The sequence below is a fragment of the Thrips palmi genome, unplaced genomic scaffold (assembly GCF_012932325.1).
Source record: "Thrips palmi isolate BJ-2018 unplaced genomic scaffold, TpBJ-2018v1 HiC_scaffold_18, whole genome shotgun sequence".
Classification (NCBI taxonomy): domain Eukaryota; kingdom Metazoa; phylum Arthropoda; class Insecta; order Thysanoptera; family Thripidae; genus Thrips; species Thrips palmi.
In genome coordinates this window covers 4,103,532-4,121,794 of record NW_023144627.1, presented here as the reverse complement: position 1 = coordinate 4,121,794, position 18,263 = coordinate 4,103,532, and the positions used below count along the sequence as shown (strand labels likewise).

Here is an 18,263-nt window from a genome sequence, read left to right as displayed (position 1 = left end):
AATGTCGAGGGTCCTAATAGTCTTATCCACTACCAGCAGTCATTCACAAACGCTCTTTTCTGTTTACAAACAGCACTGTTCTTCAACGTGGTCTCTCTGTTATTCACTAAAAGGAACATTTGTTTTGTAACAGTGCTTGCAGTTCTTGGACAGTTCACCGCTGTTTAAAAATTGGAAGTGTTGCTAAAAAACTTAACAACACAAATGCTGTTCAGAAACAACAGAATTTATTTTGATATAGTTGAAGTTTGATTTGAGCCGTGAGCTGCAAAATGCTCCAGCAAATCTTCAATTGAATGGTGTTGTTTTTAAATGACTGGATTCCGTTCCAAAACAGCATACATCATTAATTTTACAAACAAGATGTTCTGTTTTCCAGCATTGGAAATCGTTCAATAACACTATATTTGTTGTTTTCTCCAATGATGAAACTTGCTGTTTCCTAACAGCATTTGTGCTGTTTTAAGTTCCGATGACACGTGCTGCTTAAAAGCAAATCACTCGTTGGTAAATGTACTGTTTTCCTACAGTTTCTTTTAACAGTGTACTCGCCAACTACGCAACTTCTATCCTTTTGCTCCTTGCCCGTTTACACGAGTTCACACTACCTAGTATCGTGTTGAAGGCATCAAAATGCTGCAAGTTGGCCACATTTGACCCCGAAAAGGTTATTCTGTTAGTACTGTTCTGTATACTGACAGTACTGTACGAGTTCTTGTACAGCCCCAGGGCTTGTGTTGTGTGTCGCGAGAGTACTCACTCGTTTCAAATGGAACAAGTATGGATGCTTTGTATTTATGCGTTCTTCCGTCCTGTAAATATCTGAGGTGTTATTTAAGCTAGTCAACTTTCCTCTTAGGGTTGATAGGTCCTAGTAGTGCCTATAGGGTACTTTCGTAGATCCTGAACCCGGAAGCAAGCAGACCAGCAGACGCCAAATTGGCCGGAAACTAACCTCTCTTCGGATTTAAAACTATAGCCGAGCTGTACTAATATTGCTCGCGAAACACATATGCACTGCAAGCAAGTATCAAACGACTGTTTATGTTCAAGTGTGGCCGATACGTTTGACTAACGTCTCTTTGCCATGTGAAGTTTGGATCTACTTTCCGCCAACATGCCGTCTGTGTGCTTCCGGTTCAGGGATCTACGAAAGTACCCTATTGAAACCACAAACTTTGAACCGATTCCGTGACCCATCCCAGATCTCGGTCCTCCTTGGTACGGAAAAAGTGCGGAACGTGTCTGGTCCATTTTTTTACCTGGACCGTCCGTACCTTGCTAACCACGGAAAGTCTGTAGGTGTTTTCCGCACCAGCTTACGTGATATCCTTATGGAGACCACAGAGAACTAGTACGAAAGGTCCGTACTTTTCCGTGGCCCATTTTCCGTATATTTTCCGTATCAAACCACGGAATTTTTTTGCAGTGTCATGTTTATATATACGGCGGTTCAGGCAGTCTCAACTTCTCACCTCTGACCGATATCTTTGGTACTAAGTTTCTGTCCTGGTTAAAAACGTATTAACGTTTGTGCGCATTGCGTAACATTCTTATTTGTTTTACAAACATTATAATCAATGTTGTCTTGACAAAATATGTTAAGCTTCGAAACTCTTTTAATGCGCACATACTTTAATGATGAATACACTGGTAGAACAAAGGCACAAAAATTACGCCCTTTAGGGCATAAATACTCTCTTACGCCCTTCCCAAGGGCATTAATCGTTTTATGCCCTTGGGGGGCGTATATGGTAAAGGAATTTCAAGCAAAATGTTAATGCTCTTCTCAAAGGCATTAACGTTTTGTGCCCTTTGCAAGGGCATAATTGATCCAGGAAGCGGAAGAAGGGGATAACTCAATTTTGGCCATTTTCCAGGAGAAACCAAAAACTGTTAGCAGGGAAAACTAAAAGAAAACAAATGAATGTTGCAGATGTTAATACTTTCAGAAAGCATTAGTAAAATTTTGGAAAAAAAAATCAAAAGTGTAAGGTCACTCCGTAGAGGATTTCTACGACTTATCACTTTCTGTTGAAATGAAAAACAGAGTCAGCTCACCTTATATTTCCTAAACAAAGAGGAATTTGGAGACAAGTCAAGTGGAACAATAGTCTGCATAAAGTGTATGTTACTCTGGTGTATTTTTTGGACTTAGCTCTTTTTTCCAAATTGAAATTTAAAAAAAAGTTGAGTTGATTCTTTTTACACTAGACTCATAAAAATACAAGTTGAGTTATATCCTTTTGCCAATTTGTCAAACGGACTCATGTGGACTTCGGTTGAGTTATCTCCATTTTCCAATGAAATTTAGACCGTAAAAGGGGTTAAGTTGAGTTATACCCTTTTTCCATGTGGATTTTCTCCTAAACTGCTTGGAATTCAGTCAAATAATTTGGTGTGATGTAAACCATTCTAAGGCACAATAATAAAATAAAAACTCAATTTGGGGATAAGTCAAGTTATTCTCTTATTCCGCTTCCTGGATCAATTTTAATGCCTTTCTTTCACCAGTCTATTGATAAAATGTCGATTGAAAGATGAGTGTGTTGACTGCCCCAGGCGCGCTGGGCAGGGCTCTAGACTGCTTCGCCGCACAGAACACGTGGCACGCGCTGCGCCGCCACCAGAAGTCCCAGATCCACTGCATCCAGGGCCTGCGCACCCTCACCATGTTCGGCATCATCCTGCTCCACCGCGTCCTCTGCCGGACGAGTGGCCCGCTGCTCAACGCGGACTACTTGGAGACGGTGCGCCCACACCACTTGCTACTCACGCACGGGCCAGAAGACCGGTGGAGGCGGCCAAAATTCCAAACGCGTTTCGAGCTCCAGAGTTGCTAAATGGGCCTCGAACCGAACGTGTGACCCCACCAATGGATTGCTCTTCGAACGAGGAATCCATTGGTGGGGTCACACGTTCGGTTTGAGTCCTGTTTAGTCACTCTGGAGCTCAAAACGCGTCTAGAATTTTGGCCGCCTCCACCGGTCTTCTGGTCCACTGTGTTTCATGGCAACATTGCTTCTAAGGTGATGCGTTGCAGGCCCTCTCGCGCGTGGACAAGGTGGCATTGATGAACAGCACCGGCTTGGTCGCCACCTTCTTCGTCATCAGCGGCTTCCTGGAGGCGATGCTGCTCATGAGGCACAACGCCAAGCACCGCCGCTTCAGCGTCGCGGTCCTGGTGCAGCAGATCGCCAATCGATATTTCAGGTGGGCAATGACGTCAGATTTTGTGTCAACATCGTGGTCCGAGAAATGTCACGATATCGTGATTTATCGAGCCGTCGATATCTGCTTCAGAGCTCTAGAGTCGATGAAAAGGACTCGAACCGAACGTGTGACCACACAAATAGGTTCCTCGTTCGGAGAGCAATCCATTGGTGGGGTCACACGTTCGGTTTGAGGCCCATTTAGCGACTCTGGAGCTCAAAACGCGTCCGGGACTTTGCACACCTCCACCGGTCTTCTGGCCCACTGTGAGTCTGTGCCCTTCTTCAGGCTGCTTCCGGCGCTCGCCGTGGCTCTGGCCATCCAGATGCAGTGGATGCGCTACGTGGGCTCGGGGCCGATCTGGGGCCAAACAGCGGACACTGTGATGCGGGACTGCCAGCAGTACTGGTGGACGCACTTCCTCTTCATCAACAACTACGTCGGCCAGGGGTCCACTGTGAGTCTTGGACTGTTGCCGCCCGGGTAATGTTGTCACAGAAAAACAAAATTCTCTCGATGCACCAGTGTCCAAATGATTGCCAACCTCAGCCACACGCTTAAAACCTGACACAGTATACTGAGCATACATAAGACAAACTAATTTACTTCCTTACAAAGAGATTGTACTGGCAAAACAAAAGCATAAAAATTAAGCCCTTTAGGGCATAAATACTCTTTCACGCCCTTTAAGGGCGTAAATCGTTATGCCCTTGGGAAGGGCGTGAATGATATAGGCATTTTAAGCAAAATTTTAATGCCCTTCCAAAAGGCATAAACGATTTACGCCGCTTCAAGGGCGTAAATTGCGCCCGCCCTTAAAGGGCATAATTTTAATGCCTTCGTTTCACCAGTGTGTTCTTAAATTACGAATTATTCTCTTTTTAAGCTTATGTATGCTCAAAATGCTTTGTAATAACAAGCTGCTTTTCTTTGTAAGACCTAAAATAGTTTGCAAGGTTTTCTCATTGCAGCATGCTCCCTTATAGTCATACGAAGAAAACCCAAAGAACCCGGGCAAACACATAATAGAGACAATTGGCCTTTAAAATATTAAGCTTTGTATCCGTATCTGGCAAAGGAAAGCCGAAATATAATTCGTAATGTTAATCCACTTGGTTCGTGTTATGTTCGCATCGGTTTCAGGCCAGTGCCGCAATGGCGTTGATTCACTAGCACACTGAGAGAAAAGTTTTGTTGCCAGAATCGAACGTTCGGTAGCCACGACTAAACCTGTTTGGTAACTTTTGAAGTAATCAAACAGTTCGGTTCCCAGTACCGAAGTTGTTTTTTGATGCTGCTTGATGCTCATTAACAAACCAGAATGGGCCTCCGATGACCCTAGTTAGTAGCTGGGTAAAAAACAAGTTTATTTCTGACTACCGAACAATGTTTGATCGGTTGATCGACTGTATTGATCATTTTAACAGCGTCGGTCAAAATTGTCTCTGCCCGCGGATCCGTCTTTCCCGCCGGTATTCAATACCCACAGTCCATTCCCTCGCCATTCAAATGATTGTGCGCGGGAAAACTGGTTACGCATCGCCGGGAGTCGAACCCCCGCCGAACCCGTCTCACTATCCAGCCTCCAGGCACGGAACCAACTGAGCCACCGTGACAACTGTGGAGAGTGGGGATGTCGTAGCCTCTAGACTGACAGCCCGACAGCAGTGACGTCATTCGTCATGTTGCCAAATTCATCATAAGTTCTGTCGAGTGTTGTGTTATTCTATCGATACACCAACCTAAGTCCAAAATAGTTTAGTAGCCACGACTGAACTGGCGGCAATCGAACCACTTTCGTAGTGTACATCATTTTGATTTTGATTGGATGGATCAAAGTTGTTCGTTTGTGCAGACAAAACACGATTTTTATCGGATACAAAAGTGGTTAGTGTTCACGACGAAACTCTTTCTACCTGGTTACCAAAACGTTTATTACCTGCGACAAAGCCTTATCAATCGAACAAAGTTCAGTACCGGCAGCAAAACATTTTTCTCAGTGCACATACTTAGAGGATTGACTTATCTCGGTAGGCCGGGTTCATGCGCCCCCAAGGGGAAATAACTCTGGTCACATTTTGTACACCAAAATTAATCAAAAATGTGAAATTTGTTGATATTTCTCAAAATTTGTCGAAATTCTTCCAAACATTCAACTGAAAACTTGTTCCGTAGACAAAATAGGGTGTTGCTGGAGCGCTCATATGCCCTCCTTGTCCTGCTGCAGTGCATGGCGCAGACCTGGTTCCCCGCCGCGCTCCTGCAGATGTTCCTGTTGACGCCGCCGCTCATGTGGCTGGTGAGCCGGTGGACGCAGCGCGCGCTGTGGCCGGGCTGCCTGCTGCTGGGGCTGCTGCTGGCCGCCAGCGCCGTCGTGCTCTACGCCACCACCGTGCACCTGGGGCTGCCGCCCACCTTGCTCGTGTTCCCGCGGTGAGTGCCGCACAGTGGGTCAGAAGACCGGCGGAGGCGGCTAAGATTCAAAACGCGTTTTGAGCTCCAGAGTCGCTAAATGGGGCTCGAACGGACCGGGTGATTCCGTACGTAGGGGCCGTTTTAGCCACCTTAGAAAGTCACATAATCAATCTTGCTTGTTCGGCCTGAATTTTGCCTAGATGGCGTCAATAGGACACCAGGACGACACTCTGAGCGTGGGCGAGCTACAAGTTGACTTTCGTTTTCTCCCCCTATAAAATATGACGAAATTTACTGAAAATATGACGGAAATTACGCTCGACGGAAATTACAAACAGATGTTTCTAGCTCACTACAAATGCCCATCGCCTCAGAAATATGCTTTAAGTTTGGCACACTAGTCCGACGTCAAGACACGCCCTTTCACGTGTAGGATGACTTTCTTAACCCAATAGGAGAGGGGTGAGAGGGGCATACGGAAATTACATCAATTGTTACAACCCACCGTTTTCACACACAACTTCCACTCGCACACACAGCCCCCTTACTTTTTCGCCACCGGGATTCGTTCATAGGGTAAACAGACCGTGCTGATTCTAAATACGGCGGTGGTTTTCAGCAGGGAGCACTCCTAGTAGTTTTTATGGTGGTAACTTTGAAACTACTAAGTCAAAAGTCGGAGTACGGTGGACATTTTGTACGCGTTCTGAAAGGACACTTCCAATCATTATACGATCTTAAAATTCAAGCAAGATAGTCACTACACGTTAGAGATTTGATGGGTGTGTGTGAAATTCGAAGATTAGAATGGAACAAATGGTTACAGAGCCGCAAAGTTGGTGCAAGGTGCGAATGGACATGACGGAACTTACAAAATCGACCCTTTTGGCCCCTCTCCCGCGTCACATGTTGGCTTTGAAAGTCCATATACAAAGGGAACAAGCTAGTCTGGTGCCAAAAAAGATTCTTAAGGGGGGACCCTGGTGAAACTTTCAAGTAGGCTTCAAAATAATCCCAGAAAGTTGAAACTTTGCTTAATTATGAGGTTCATTATGGTGAGTTCCCAAAACAAAATTCAACCCAAAATGTTGAACGGTCTCTGAGAAAAGTGGCTTTTTAGTGTTTTTTGGAGCGTTGGGGAAAAATCTTCCTGCGTCTTTCATTGGAACGGAAAGTCTTGAAATTTTTTTTGGGTTATCCTAAAGATGTATAGAAGAGATTTTAGTGACGGAATTTTCAAATTCAACTTCTGTCCTGAGATATGAGTTTTCAAATTTCAACATGAATAAAAAAGTGATTTTTTTCCCTTTTTTCAAACTTTTAGGTGTGTTTAAAAAAAAGTAGGGCTGATATCAAGATTCCGTCACTAAAATTTGTCGACAAGTCATCAATGAATAGAGTCCATGCAAGACGACTCATGTAGGTGTCAACCAGGAACGCAGGAAGTCTTTCTACGACAAATTTTTTTGTCGACTGAGCAAAGCTGTGAAGTTGAGCGTAGAAGCCAACGACAACTGATCTCAATGTTATTTCCTTCCAAATGATAAAGAAACTACCCACTTAGCTTAAAGGTTGAACACCTGTTGAATTTGAAACCTTCTATGCACATTTTTATCTATGAACTTTGAAAATTCTATTTTTTGGAATTTTGGCGATTTTTTCACCAGGGTCCCCCCTTAAGTGCATAAATGGGCTGCACTCGAATAAATTTGCCCTGGGGAGGGTGTGGACACGAAAACGCCCTCTACGCGCGGAATCACCCGACCGTGTGACCCCACCAATGGATTGCTCTCCGAACGAGGAATCCATTGCTGGGGTCACACGTTCGGTTCGAGTACCATTAAGCGACTCCGGAGCTCAAAACGCGTCTTTTTGGCCGCCTCCACCGGGCTTCTGGTCCACTGTGGGCCGGCACTATGACGACGACAAATTCATGAAGCCAATGTCCGTTCCCGTTCGATCAGGATGCTGCCGCGACAGGGCTTCCTGCAGGACCCCACGTTCGTCTACCAGTACGTGCGCGCGCACACCAACGCCGTGCCCTACGTGGTGGGCCTGCTCGCGGGCACACTGTTCTACCTGGCCGACCGAAACAAGTGGCAACCCTCCAAGGTGGGTCTTACGCGATGGCCAGTGGCTCTTCGTGGAAACCCTTGCACTCTTAATACCTTACAAAGTATTTTGAGCATACATAAGGCAAACTAAAATACTTTGTTATACGAAGAAATAGTTTGTAAATTACGAAGTATTTTCTTTGTAAGCTTATGTATGATCAAAATACTTTGTTACAAAGTTCTTTTCTTCGTGAGGCCTAAAATACTTTGTAAGGTTTTCTCAGTGTGGAAACGAATAAAGCAAATCTCTCTCTCCCCCTTTATACTCTGTCTCACTCTTTCCTTGTCTCTCTCTTTGATCTCTCTCATTAATTCTCTCTCTCTCTCTCTCCTCTCTCTCTCTCTCTCTCTCTCTCTCTCTCTCTCTCTCTCTCTTTGCAGCGGGTGGCGACCTGGCTGCGGCTGGGGATGCCCTTCGGCCTGCTGCTCCTGGGCGCCACCTTCCTCTCCGCGTTCCCCTTCGTGCGGCCCTCGTTCGAGGCCCGGCCGCTGCTGGACGCGGCCTACGGCCCCGCGCGGCTGCTGGGGTTCTCGCTGCCCGCCGCCTGGATCATCTTCGCCTGCGCCATGGGCTATGGAGGCGAGTCAGAGCGACAGTTAATGTGAAATGGCAGACTTGTCCGACTTGTGCGACAACACTGTTACACTCTAAGACCTACACTGTAAGAATAAACCGCAACAAAGGTACACAAATTTCTGGCAAATTTTTTATCAGGAATTTATTGTACTTTCAAAGTACAACTGTACAAAGTACAATGGAGCCGGCATGACGAGTCCTGGCGCACTGGTAAAACTAAAGCGTAACTCTTTGCTTGAGTCAAGCATAAAGTTACGCTTGAAGACGTTACGCTTGAAATGAAGCATACTCTGGAAATTCCCCCAAACATTTAGATAGGGATAATCTTGGCCGATGAGCTTGTTACGCTTGATTTCAAGCGTAAACAGATTACGCTTGAAAACAGAGGGTAACACTACGCTTTAGTTTTACCAGTGCGTCGTTGTGGTTTGGGAACATTCACAAATTACGTAAGGGCGATTTGGGGCGTTTTTGACCCCCCTGCACCCCCATGTAAGGCCAAGTAAGGTTTTCAAGTCCCCCCCACCCCCCATTTACGTAAGGTTTTCGCCAAAAAAATCCCCATACAAACCTCAAAACGGTTTTTCTCTGTTTTTTACGTGCTTTCCCAGCTTTAAATCCCATATGGATATTTGGTCTGGAATATTTCCATTCTGGTTTTTGATATCCATATGGTTTTATAATCCATATGTAAATTGGAACATTTTTCCACTCTGGTTTTTCATATTCCATTCTGGAAAAAATGTCCTTAATGGAAATGGAAAATCCATTCTGGAAACAATGAGATCCAAAGTGGCGTATGAGTGGTGCATAGTGGTTATAGTTTCGTCCAAAATCTTCAGCTTTGATAGCCGACCTGATCGTCTGTGCAGGGGCTAGCACCCAGAGGGCGAAAGAGCCAAGCCCTACAATGAGTGATGTGCGACTAGCAATTCACTTCGCACAAGCCGGGGAAGAGAGTCCGCTTACCTAACTAAATCGCGACCCGTAGCGACAAGCGAGAGCAACCCAAGATTTTAAATAGCTAAGGCTATAATTATCATACAGAGGTCAAACATACGTAGGTACGTGAGTCTCAAGTAGACCTTGCAGTTTCCCTCTTCTTCGAAGTGTTGAAACATTTTCTTCCGGCTTGGGGAGCTGTTTTAACTGCTTGACTAGAAAAAGCGACACTAGCGCCACCTTGCGGACGAAGCTCACAAAATCCACTCTGGAAATTTGAAAATCCATTATGGATTTGGTCCTTTGAAACACCACTCTGGTATTTCATAATTCCATAGTGGATTATTATTTCCATTCTGGATTTGACAATTCCATATGGAAATTAAATTTCCATCTGGAATCATAATTTCCAGATCAAATCCCAGTGTGGAATCTCTCTTTTCCATCTGGATATTTCTAAATCCATATGGATAAGAATATTCCAGATGGAAACTGGGAAATCCAGAGTAAAATCCAGATGGAATTTAAAGCTGGGTTGTGCATTAGACGAGATAAGTCAGCGGTTTTAGAGGCAGAAATCAATCAGATTTCTGATTTAAGATGGCGCTGCTTTTATTGCAAAAGCATAGGTTCATAACTAAAAATCAATAAAAGGGCATTTGGCCACAATAAAATCAACGCAAACATGGCATAACAAAAGAAATTCCCACTTTTAACCCATTTCAGCGCGTTTCTGAAACCTTACTTAAGGCTTGCTTTAGACCCCCCCACACCCCCACATAAGACCCTAGTAACGATTGGCCGACCCCCCCCCCACCCCCTCGAGGCCCTTACGTAATTTGTGAATGTTCCCTTTGTACAATTCTCGTTGTACTTTATAAAATCCCTGTTGTACTTTTACTGTGCAGTTTTTTTTTTGTACTTTTGCTGTATTATTCACACTTTTTCTTGCTGTGTATGTCGACTTTTTTCTCTCTTGCTTATAGCGTTTTTTGAGCAAACGAAAAATGTACTATTTTCCCCAAGGGGGAAATCACTCATGAAAATGGTCGACCGACTATTACATTTTGAGTCATTACAGACAATTACACCTATTACGCAAATTACAGATATTACATCGATATTTCTGCTATTACAGTACCATTACAGTGCAATTACAGTAATTACAGCAACTAATCATTACGCCCATTTCGAACCTATTACGCAATTACACAGGTATTACCTATCAGTTACAGCTTAAACGGCCTTGGAAATAGGTTTTAGCCTCCAGAGGGACTATTTCGTTCCGTGGGCACGGGGTATCGCTAGGTAGTTCAAGTAAAGCAGTGGCAGCTCAGTTGGTCGCGGTTGTTAGCTGTCTCGGGGGATCTCTCATTGCCCCCCCCCCACCCAATACCTTTTATACCACTTGTAAAAGAAATCGACCGCCGCGGCCGGCCGGCGCTACCCCGCGCCCAGGTAGCTGCTGGAAGTAGCCGTCTGGGCGCGCGGAGTAGCGCCGGGCCGGGCTGGTCGGATTCTTTTGGAAGTGGTTGTACTATCTTTTTAAACAGATACGGCTCTCAACTACCCCTCCTGATAAAATTCAGCCCATGCATTAATCATTTTCCATGAAAAAATTGGGAATTGGAATCTTGGCCGAAATATCATATGACAAGAGTGTCTTTTGGCCCCTGGAACCTTTGTCTTTCCAATCACCCTCACGGCCTGGCCCGCTCACGGCCCTGGCCTGCCCCCACTAGAGACCCGCCCTCCCCCCCTCCCCCACCCCACATGCCACTTTCGGCTCGCTTTCGGCTCGATCCGGATGTTGGGCATTACTTTTATTGCAGCTAAATGAATTTTTCGCTGACTTTCACGGATTTTTTTAGTCATTTTCTGTATTTTTCTTCCCACGTATTACACCTATTACACACCTATTGCACCAATATTACACCCATTACATAGGTATTACACATTACAGGGCCATTACAGGGCTATTACAGACCCTTCGACCGACCATTACACAAGTGATTTCCCCCTCCCTTTGACTACGCACAATTTAGATCGATATAAAGATGAAATTGTCAATAGATCATGTAGAAATTAAAAATAACATTGCAAGTGACAAAAAGTCCGGTTTAATGGACTAAATACATTATACAATGAACAAAATCGTGCGAAGCTAAAGAGCAACATACAGTATTACGTTTGCTCAAAAGCCTTTTTGGCAAGAGATAAAAAGTCAATACGAGTCTCAGAGTGTAACGAGTTTCTGCCTCGTCACTGCAACCTCCAACCCGCGTGGCTGCTGCAGGCGTGTTCAACAGCATCCTGTCGTGGTCGCCGTTGGTAGCGCTGGGCCGCCTCACCTTCTCCGTGTTTTTGGTGCACCTCACCATCATCATCGTGTCTGTGGGCTCCATGCGCCAGCCAGCCCACCTCAGCGACTTCAGCCTGGTGAGCTTCTGACCAATTGCTGCGCGTTAAACTTGAAATCCCGGCAGCACACTGTCAAAACTCTACTATAGGAGTCGCTTCGTCATACGAAGAAAATGAAGGCATAGTAAAATGGACGAAGAAATGCTTCGCATTATGAAAAAAAATCCTTCGTAATACGAAGCCTTCTTCAAAATACGAAGCAATTCTATAACGCTTTCGTTTTCTTTATGAAGCAAATGCTTCTTTTTGAAATGAGTCCTGCTGTCCTTCGTGCAGGCTAGTGAAACCGTGGCCGACATTGCCATGTCCTACGCGGCCGGCCTGCTGCTGTACTTCTGCGTCGAGGCCCCTATGTTGAACCTGCAGACCATCGTCTTCGCCAGGTGTAAGTTGCGCTTTGAGCTTCAGAGTCGGTAACAGGACTGGAACCCAGCGTGCGACCCCACCAATGGATTCCTCGTTTGGGGAGCAGTCCATTGGTGGGGTCACACGTTCGGTTCGAGTCCCATTTAGCGACTCTGGAGCTCAAAACGTGTCTCGAGTGTTGGCTGCCTCCACAGGTCCTCTGGCCCACTGTGCGCCTGGATCCGCGTTTGCTCACAACGAAGTCACGTTACGCCTCTTTGCTCCACAGTGAGCAGTAAGCGGGTGTCCGCCGAGAGGGTCTTGCGAGAGGAGCCGGCGAGCGGGAAGGCCTCCGGGGCAGCCGGGGACGTCAACAAGGAGCACGAGGACGCGGACAACAGGACCTGGACCATCACCACCGACGCGTGACCAATTCGAGTACAAAATTGGCTCCTCTGCACAGTAAATGTCTTACGGTGAAAGGCTGCACCAACATATTATGGTGGAGATTTTCTCCATAATACCAACGAAATTCATCGAAATATCTAAATTATAGACCCAGAACGAAGTAAATTTCTAACAGCCATGGAGCTTTTCGTAACATCCTACATATTGAATGCTACATCGTAGGGAATGTTATCTCCTCCAGCAGTTGTTCTTCGGATGCCCCCTGGACGTATAAAAATCCATTTCGTTCCCCTTCAAGCTGTCGTTGACCGCCTCAGCATCAACCGATTGACTGTGTGGACCCTAACCTCACTTATGTCGATTTCGAAGGATGAGATAAGAGTAACTCTATTTAAGAAGAATCACGGAGGAGGAGGCCCAAAAGTTTTTATGTCGGTGAGAATCACAGGCGAGGGCCACACTCACTGTAAAAATTTGAGTCGTCATTTGATGACAATTTCGAGGCTAAGTTTTCTAACAATGTCACCAAAACAATTGACGACATTGTTGTCATGCCCATGCAATAAGTATAGGAGCTTTGATGAAAATGCCGTCAATTTGTGATCGAGATTGTCATCATTTCAAAGTGATGAAAGTATCATCCACGCGTTTTTGTCATCAAGTGACGACAAATTTTCACAGTGCTGTGCGCCACACACCGTTGCAGTGCTTCCGCTTCCGCCTAGTCGACCGTACGGAGGTACTTGTCGACAATCTCGGAGAGGAACCAGGAGTTGGAGAAGCGAAGGTGGTCGCCGTTGACGGCGAGTCGCACCAGACGGCCTGTCTCGGCGAGCTGCTTCAACCCAATCCAGTCCTGCGAACATAATGAGTCGTAGTTTAGCACAGCTTCAAAGAGGGTAAGGTGTCCAGTCCAGCACAACACGGTAACTGCATTTGTACGATTTTGTACGGCCCCACAAAATTTTGTGCAAGTGGAACTTTTCGTGGTCGCCTAACCTAACCTTAGAGCCTAGAAACGTACAAAATTCGTGCCAAATATCGTGCAAATTTGTAAGAACAGCACGCACACTGAGAAAACCTTACAAACTGTTTAAGGCCTTACAAAGCAAAGCAGTTTGTTAGAACAAAGTATTTTGAGCATACATAAGCTTACAAAGAAAATACTTGGTAGTTTACGAACTATTTCTTCGTGTAACGAAGTAAATTAGTTTGTACGTATGTATACTCAAATACTTCGTAAGGTTTTAAGGGTGCACGTGGAAAACCGTACGAGACCTTGGACAAAAAACCTTGAAAGAAATTGCATGTGAAAGTGGCGCGGTCAAGAGGGCCCTGTCAAGAGGCCCTGTCAAGAGGGTCAAGTGGTACCTCCTTGTAGATGGCGCTCTCCTCCAGCGGCAGGATCTCGCTGGTGGAGCCCGGCGCGTAGAACTCGAACCAACTGGACGCCCTGGGCACCACCATGCTGTCGTTGTTGAAGCGCACCAGGACCAGCTTGTCCAGCTTGGTGAGGTTCTCGGCGTAGCTGCTGTTGCGGTCGCTGGCGTGCTGCACGTCATTGTTGATGTCCGCCAGGAAGGTGCTGCCGCGGCGGTAGCGCTGCGGGCTGTGCGCGTCGTGCCAGTACTGCGCCTGCACCAGGATGTCCTGGACCAAGCTGCAACGTCAAAGTTGTTGCGCTGTGATTCCCAAGGCTGGAGGTGCTCCGTGGGCCAGAAGACCGGTGGAGGCGGCCAAAATCCTAGACGCGTTTTTAGCTCCAGAGTCGCTAAACTTTACTCGAACCGGACGTGTGACACCACAAAAGGCTTCCTCATTTGGAGAGCAATCCATTGGTGGGGGTCACACGTACGGTGGGGAGTTCCATTCGGGGACTCCGGAGGTCAAAAAGCGTATAGAACTTTGTCTCCGCCGGCCTTCCGGCCTACTGTATGGTTGCTCATCCTGAATGCGTGGAGACACCGCAATGCGTCCTGAACATGCCCTGTTATGTCAATTCAAGTCAATGCATGGGAAGGCATGGCATGTCACTATAATTTACAAGAGATAAATATTTCATCATGAAGTGACAATAAATTTTGACTGCGTGGAGCAGCTGCGCAGCGACAGTGCCTTGCTCGGTTAAAAATGTTCCCAGTTTTCACAAGAGCTCCCAGGACATGTTCCTACGTAATTACACTCTCATCCCAAGAACGTTACATCACGTTGAAAGGATGACGTTGTAAGGAACAGAACGTGAAGCTAATTTTTGATCGATTCCTATCCACTGAGTAAGCGCTACAAACCATTTCAGGGCTTAGAAAGAAAAGTAGATTGTTATAACAAAGTATTTTGAGCAGACATAAGCTTTCAAACAAAATACTTCGTCATTGACGGACTATTTCTTCGTACAACGACGTAAGGCTTTGAGTGTGGAGTACGAAGGCGATTCAGCATGAGAACTTAGGTCAAAAAGGTCTGAATTCTCAGGAAAAATTTTAACAGTGGAGGAACGTACGGCCAGTACGCCCCGACGGACAAGAGCTTCCGGACGGCGTTGCAGATGATGCCGGACTGGCAGTGTGGCAGGCCGTACACGCCCTGGTGCTGGCCGCCCAGGGACACCAGCACCTTCATCGGCGGCGAGGGGCAGCGCTGCGCCACGGCCCGCCTGGCAGGCGAAGAGGGAACATGGAAGGAAGAGGAAAAACAATCAGAGAGCCGGTATTTTACACTGCACTGTGAGAAAACCTTACAAACTATTTTAGGCCTAACACAGAAAGTTTGTTATAACAAAGTATTTTGAGCATACATAAGCTTACAAAGAAAATACTTCGTAATTTACGAACTTTCTTCGTACTATAACAAAGTAAATTATTTTGTACTATGTACGCTCAAAATACTTCCGTAAGGTTTTAAGAGGGTAAGTCACGGTTTAAGAAGATACCAAGGGTGTAGGCCTTGCACTCTTGAAGGCCTACGAAGCATTTCTTCGTAGATTTTACAATGTCTTTATTTTCTTCGTATTACGAAGCGACCCATCGTAGAGTTTCTATCGAGTGAAGACGCATCAGTTTTACCAGTATGCAGGTCGCTGTACTCACAAGAACTGGCCACCCTGTGACAGGCCTACAGCGTGGTACCCGTCCTTGAGGTTCTCGTCCTCCGCGATCACCCGGCAGGCCTTCTCCACTTGCTTGTTGGACTCCATGATGAAGCCGCTGGCTGAGTCCTAGGGCAAAGCACGCCGAGCATTGCCGTGGGTTCGAACCCAGGTTCATGGTTCACTCTTTTAGCTCACGCTATAAGTCAATTTTTGCTACCATCTGGAAACGATTTTGAGGTGATGAAATTTCAACCAGGCAGGCGCAGCCAGTACCAAATGGGTCGCCAGTTGGTTACAAAATTCTCACACATTTGGTCAAGCACGAAATTTTTTCCAGCGTCGCTGCACAAAGGGCCGCCGCAGAAGACCGTCGGAGGCGGCCAAAATTCCACACGCGTTCTGAGTTTCAGAGTCGCTAAACGGGGCTTGAACGGAGCGTGTGACCTCAGCAATGGATTGCCCTCCGAACAGGAAATCCATTGGTGGGTCACACGATCGAGTTCTGTTTAGATTGTGGAGCTCAACACGCTTCTAGAATTTTGGCCACTTCCACCAGTCGTCAGGCGAGGCTGGGCGAGGCCTGGGCGATTGTTTGTCGGTTGTAATCAAAATGGTTAATGAATAAAAAAAAACGCGATCGGTGTCGATTAGGAGTTTGGAAATGAAACGATTAAGACTCGATTCTGGCCCTCAGTGCGTTATGGTAACAAAAATTGCCTTGAGATGTTAAATGTGCTGAGTTCACCTCAACGAGGTTGTTCCCGAAGCACAGGGAAGTGACGTAGGTCCCCTCGCCGAGGCGGTCTGCGATGAGTTTTTCGATGCGGCCCATGCTGAAGTCATTGTAGCAGCTGTCGCCTAAACGATCGGTTTGGTTGATTATGAAAGTTACATTTTTCTCGCTGTCAAGTTCTCTGCAAATCCAAGAGGAAACGCATGCGCTGACTGCAACACCTTAGAACATGCGGCAAAACCCACATTGGGCCAGAAGACCGGTGGGGGAAATCAAAAGCCCGGACGCGTTTTCAGTTCCAGAGTCGCCACTTGGGACTCAAAACGAACGGGTGACCCCACCATTGGATTGCTTTCCTAACGAGGAATCCATTGATGGGATCACACGCTTGATTCGAGTCCTGTATAGCGACTCTCGAGCTAAAAACTTGTCTACAGTTTTGGCCACCGGCGCCGATGTTCCGGCCCACTGTGAAACCGTCTCCCATATAACACAAGGGGAAACAAGTCCAAAAAAAAATGTATATACACCAAAAGTCATTGCCTGTCTGGAATTTGAGTCAAATTTCTTCACAGTTCATGAAAGTAAGTCGAAATTCGCATGAATTCTTCGGAAAACAGTGAAGTTTGTACCAAAACTCATTGAAATTTGGCTGCAAATCAATGAAATGCATGTAAAATTCAAACATTTGCACACTGAAATTCGAACATTTCCCCTTGATAGGGTACTTTCGTAGATCCCTGAACCGGAAGCACACAGACGCCATGTTGGCGGAAGTAGATCAAAACTTGACATGGGAAAGAGACGATAGCCAAACGTATCGGCCACAATTGAACAATTACAGTCGTTTTATACTTGTTTGCAGTGCATATGTGTTTCGCGAGCAATACTTGTACAGCTCGGCTATAGTTTCAGATCCGAAGAGAGGTTAGTTTCCGGCCAATATGGAGTCTGCTTGCTTCCGGTTCAGGATCTACGAAAGTACCCTATTGTGCATGCATGCCTGTCCCAAACTTGGACTTGCAGTAGTTCACATCGAGTACATACCCATGCCATGCCACAAGACCACGGGGACTTGCGCAGCAGTTGAGCCCTTGAGGAGGCCAAGCAGACCCGCGAGGGCTGCCACGAAAAGCACCGAACGGCCCATGGCAAATCACGACAGGGACAGGACTAACGTCCAATAATTGCCCGTAAACGGGTTCGATTATCTGTCAACGTCAGCTCCCTCGCAAGTGCGATTCATCAGAGATTAGATAAATGTTTCACAAGACAGACGCCGGACCACAACATGGCGTGGTAGGGTTCGCGAGGCCTGCTAGGACAAGACAAGACACGGTCTGGCGTACACCTACCTTGTCAATGAGTCCTGAAAATCTTCTCTACACTGCAAACCTAACTGTCTACTAAGTCCACACTTACAAATGCATGCTTGCAAGTACACACTTACAAACGCATGCTTGGCCAAGTACACAGTTACAAATGCATGCTTGCAAGTACACGTTTACAAACGCATGCTTGACGCCGTAAAACTCCATGCGTCAAGCATGCGTTTGTAAGTTAGGGGCCAGCGTTGGGAGGCGACTTTCGATATCGGCTTTTCGACCGGTCTTAAAATTTTCGTTTTTTAACGCTGATTCCAGATATGTATCGGATTTTGCGATCAGACGTAGGCTTCATCACCCCACCAGCCGTTTTATGTCAAAAAGCGGCAAAAATCGCATTTTTGGCTTTTGTACTTGTTTTTTCTTCCTGTAGAGCTTCGATTGGCGGTTTGGGGCCTGGATTCCGTTCACCAACACTAATGAGTAAAATAATGTCTACTTAGAACCTAAGTGAGCCCCTTCATTCGGCGCCCAGGCCTCAAACAATACAAATTTTTAGGAAAATGTTGCTGTTTTTTCAACTATTTCGTACTCTACTGACCGCCAGAGACCTTCCCAAGGTGACCAATGTGCATGAAATGGAGGTGGGGGGAGGGGAGAAGGTAGCCCAGCCCCAGGGCGC

General features: G+C 46.2%; 2 protein-coding genes across 2 annotated transcripts; one reads left to right on the top strand and one right to left on the bottom strand.

Moving 5' to 3' along the window:
* The first annotated feature begins 8,235 nt into the window (after positions 1-8,235).
* Positions 8,236-12,738, top strand: LOC117644984 (nose resistant to fluoxetine protein 6-like). The gene is made up of 4 exons (XM_034384850.1): positions 8,236-8,322; positions 11,558-11,700; positions 11,959-12,067; positions 12,317-12,738. The coding sequence occupies exons 1-4, from the start codon at positions 8,310-8,312 to the stop codon at positions 12,454-12,456; spliced, it is 405 nt and encodes a 134-aa protein (XP_034240741.1). The 5' UTR covers positions 8,236-8,309; the 3' UTR covers positions 12,457-12,738.
* A 103-nt stretch (positions 12,739-12,841) lies between these two features.
* On the bottom strand, positions 12,842-17,460 carry LOC117644967 (palmitoyl-protein thioesterase 1-like). The gene is made up of 6 exons (XM_034384817.1): positions 17,304-17,460; positions 16,269-16,381; positions 15,522-15,649; positions 14,936-15,088; positions 13,807-14,095; positions 12,842-13,291 (listed from the first exon to the last, which is right to left on the bottom strand). Exons 1-6 carry the CDS (start codon positions 17,404-17,406, stop codon positions 13,157-13,159), a joined length of 921 nt encoding a protein of 306 aa, XP_034240708.1. The 5' UTR covers positions 17,407-17,460; the 3' UTR covers positions 12,842-13,156.
* Between the last annotated feature and the right edge of the window lie 803 nt (positions 17,461-18,263).

Bases quoted from the DNA above. Each gene is read 5' to 3' on its own strand.
- LOC117644984 (XM_034384850.1), top strand. The intron at 11,701-11,958 runs GTGAGCTTCTGA...TCCTTCGTGCAG, and splicing joins ACCTCAGCGACTTCAGCCTG to GCTAGTGAAACCGTGGCCGA. The intron at 12,068-12,316 runs GTAAGTTGCGCT...TTTGCTCCACAG, and splicing joins GACCATCGTCTTCGCCAGGT to TGAGCAGTAAGCGGGTGTCC.
- LOC117644967 (XM_034384817.1), bottom strand. From the start codon at position 17,406: ATGGGCCGTTCGGTGCTTTTCGTGGCAGCCCTCGCGGGTCTGCTTGGC. The intron at 15,650-16,268 runs GTGAACTCAGCA...GCTTTGCCCTAG, and splicing joins TCGGGAACAACCTCGTTGAG to GACTCAGCCAGCGGCTTCAT. The intron at 13,292-13,806 runs GTACCACTTGAC...TTATGTTCGCAG, and splicing joins AGAGCGCCATCTACAAGGAG to GACTGGATTGGGTTGAAGCA.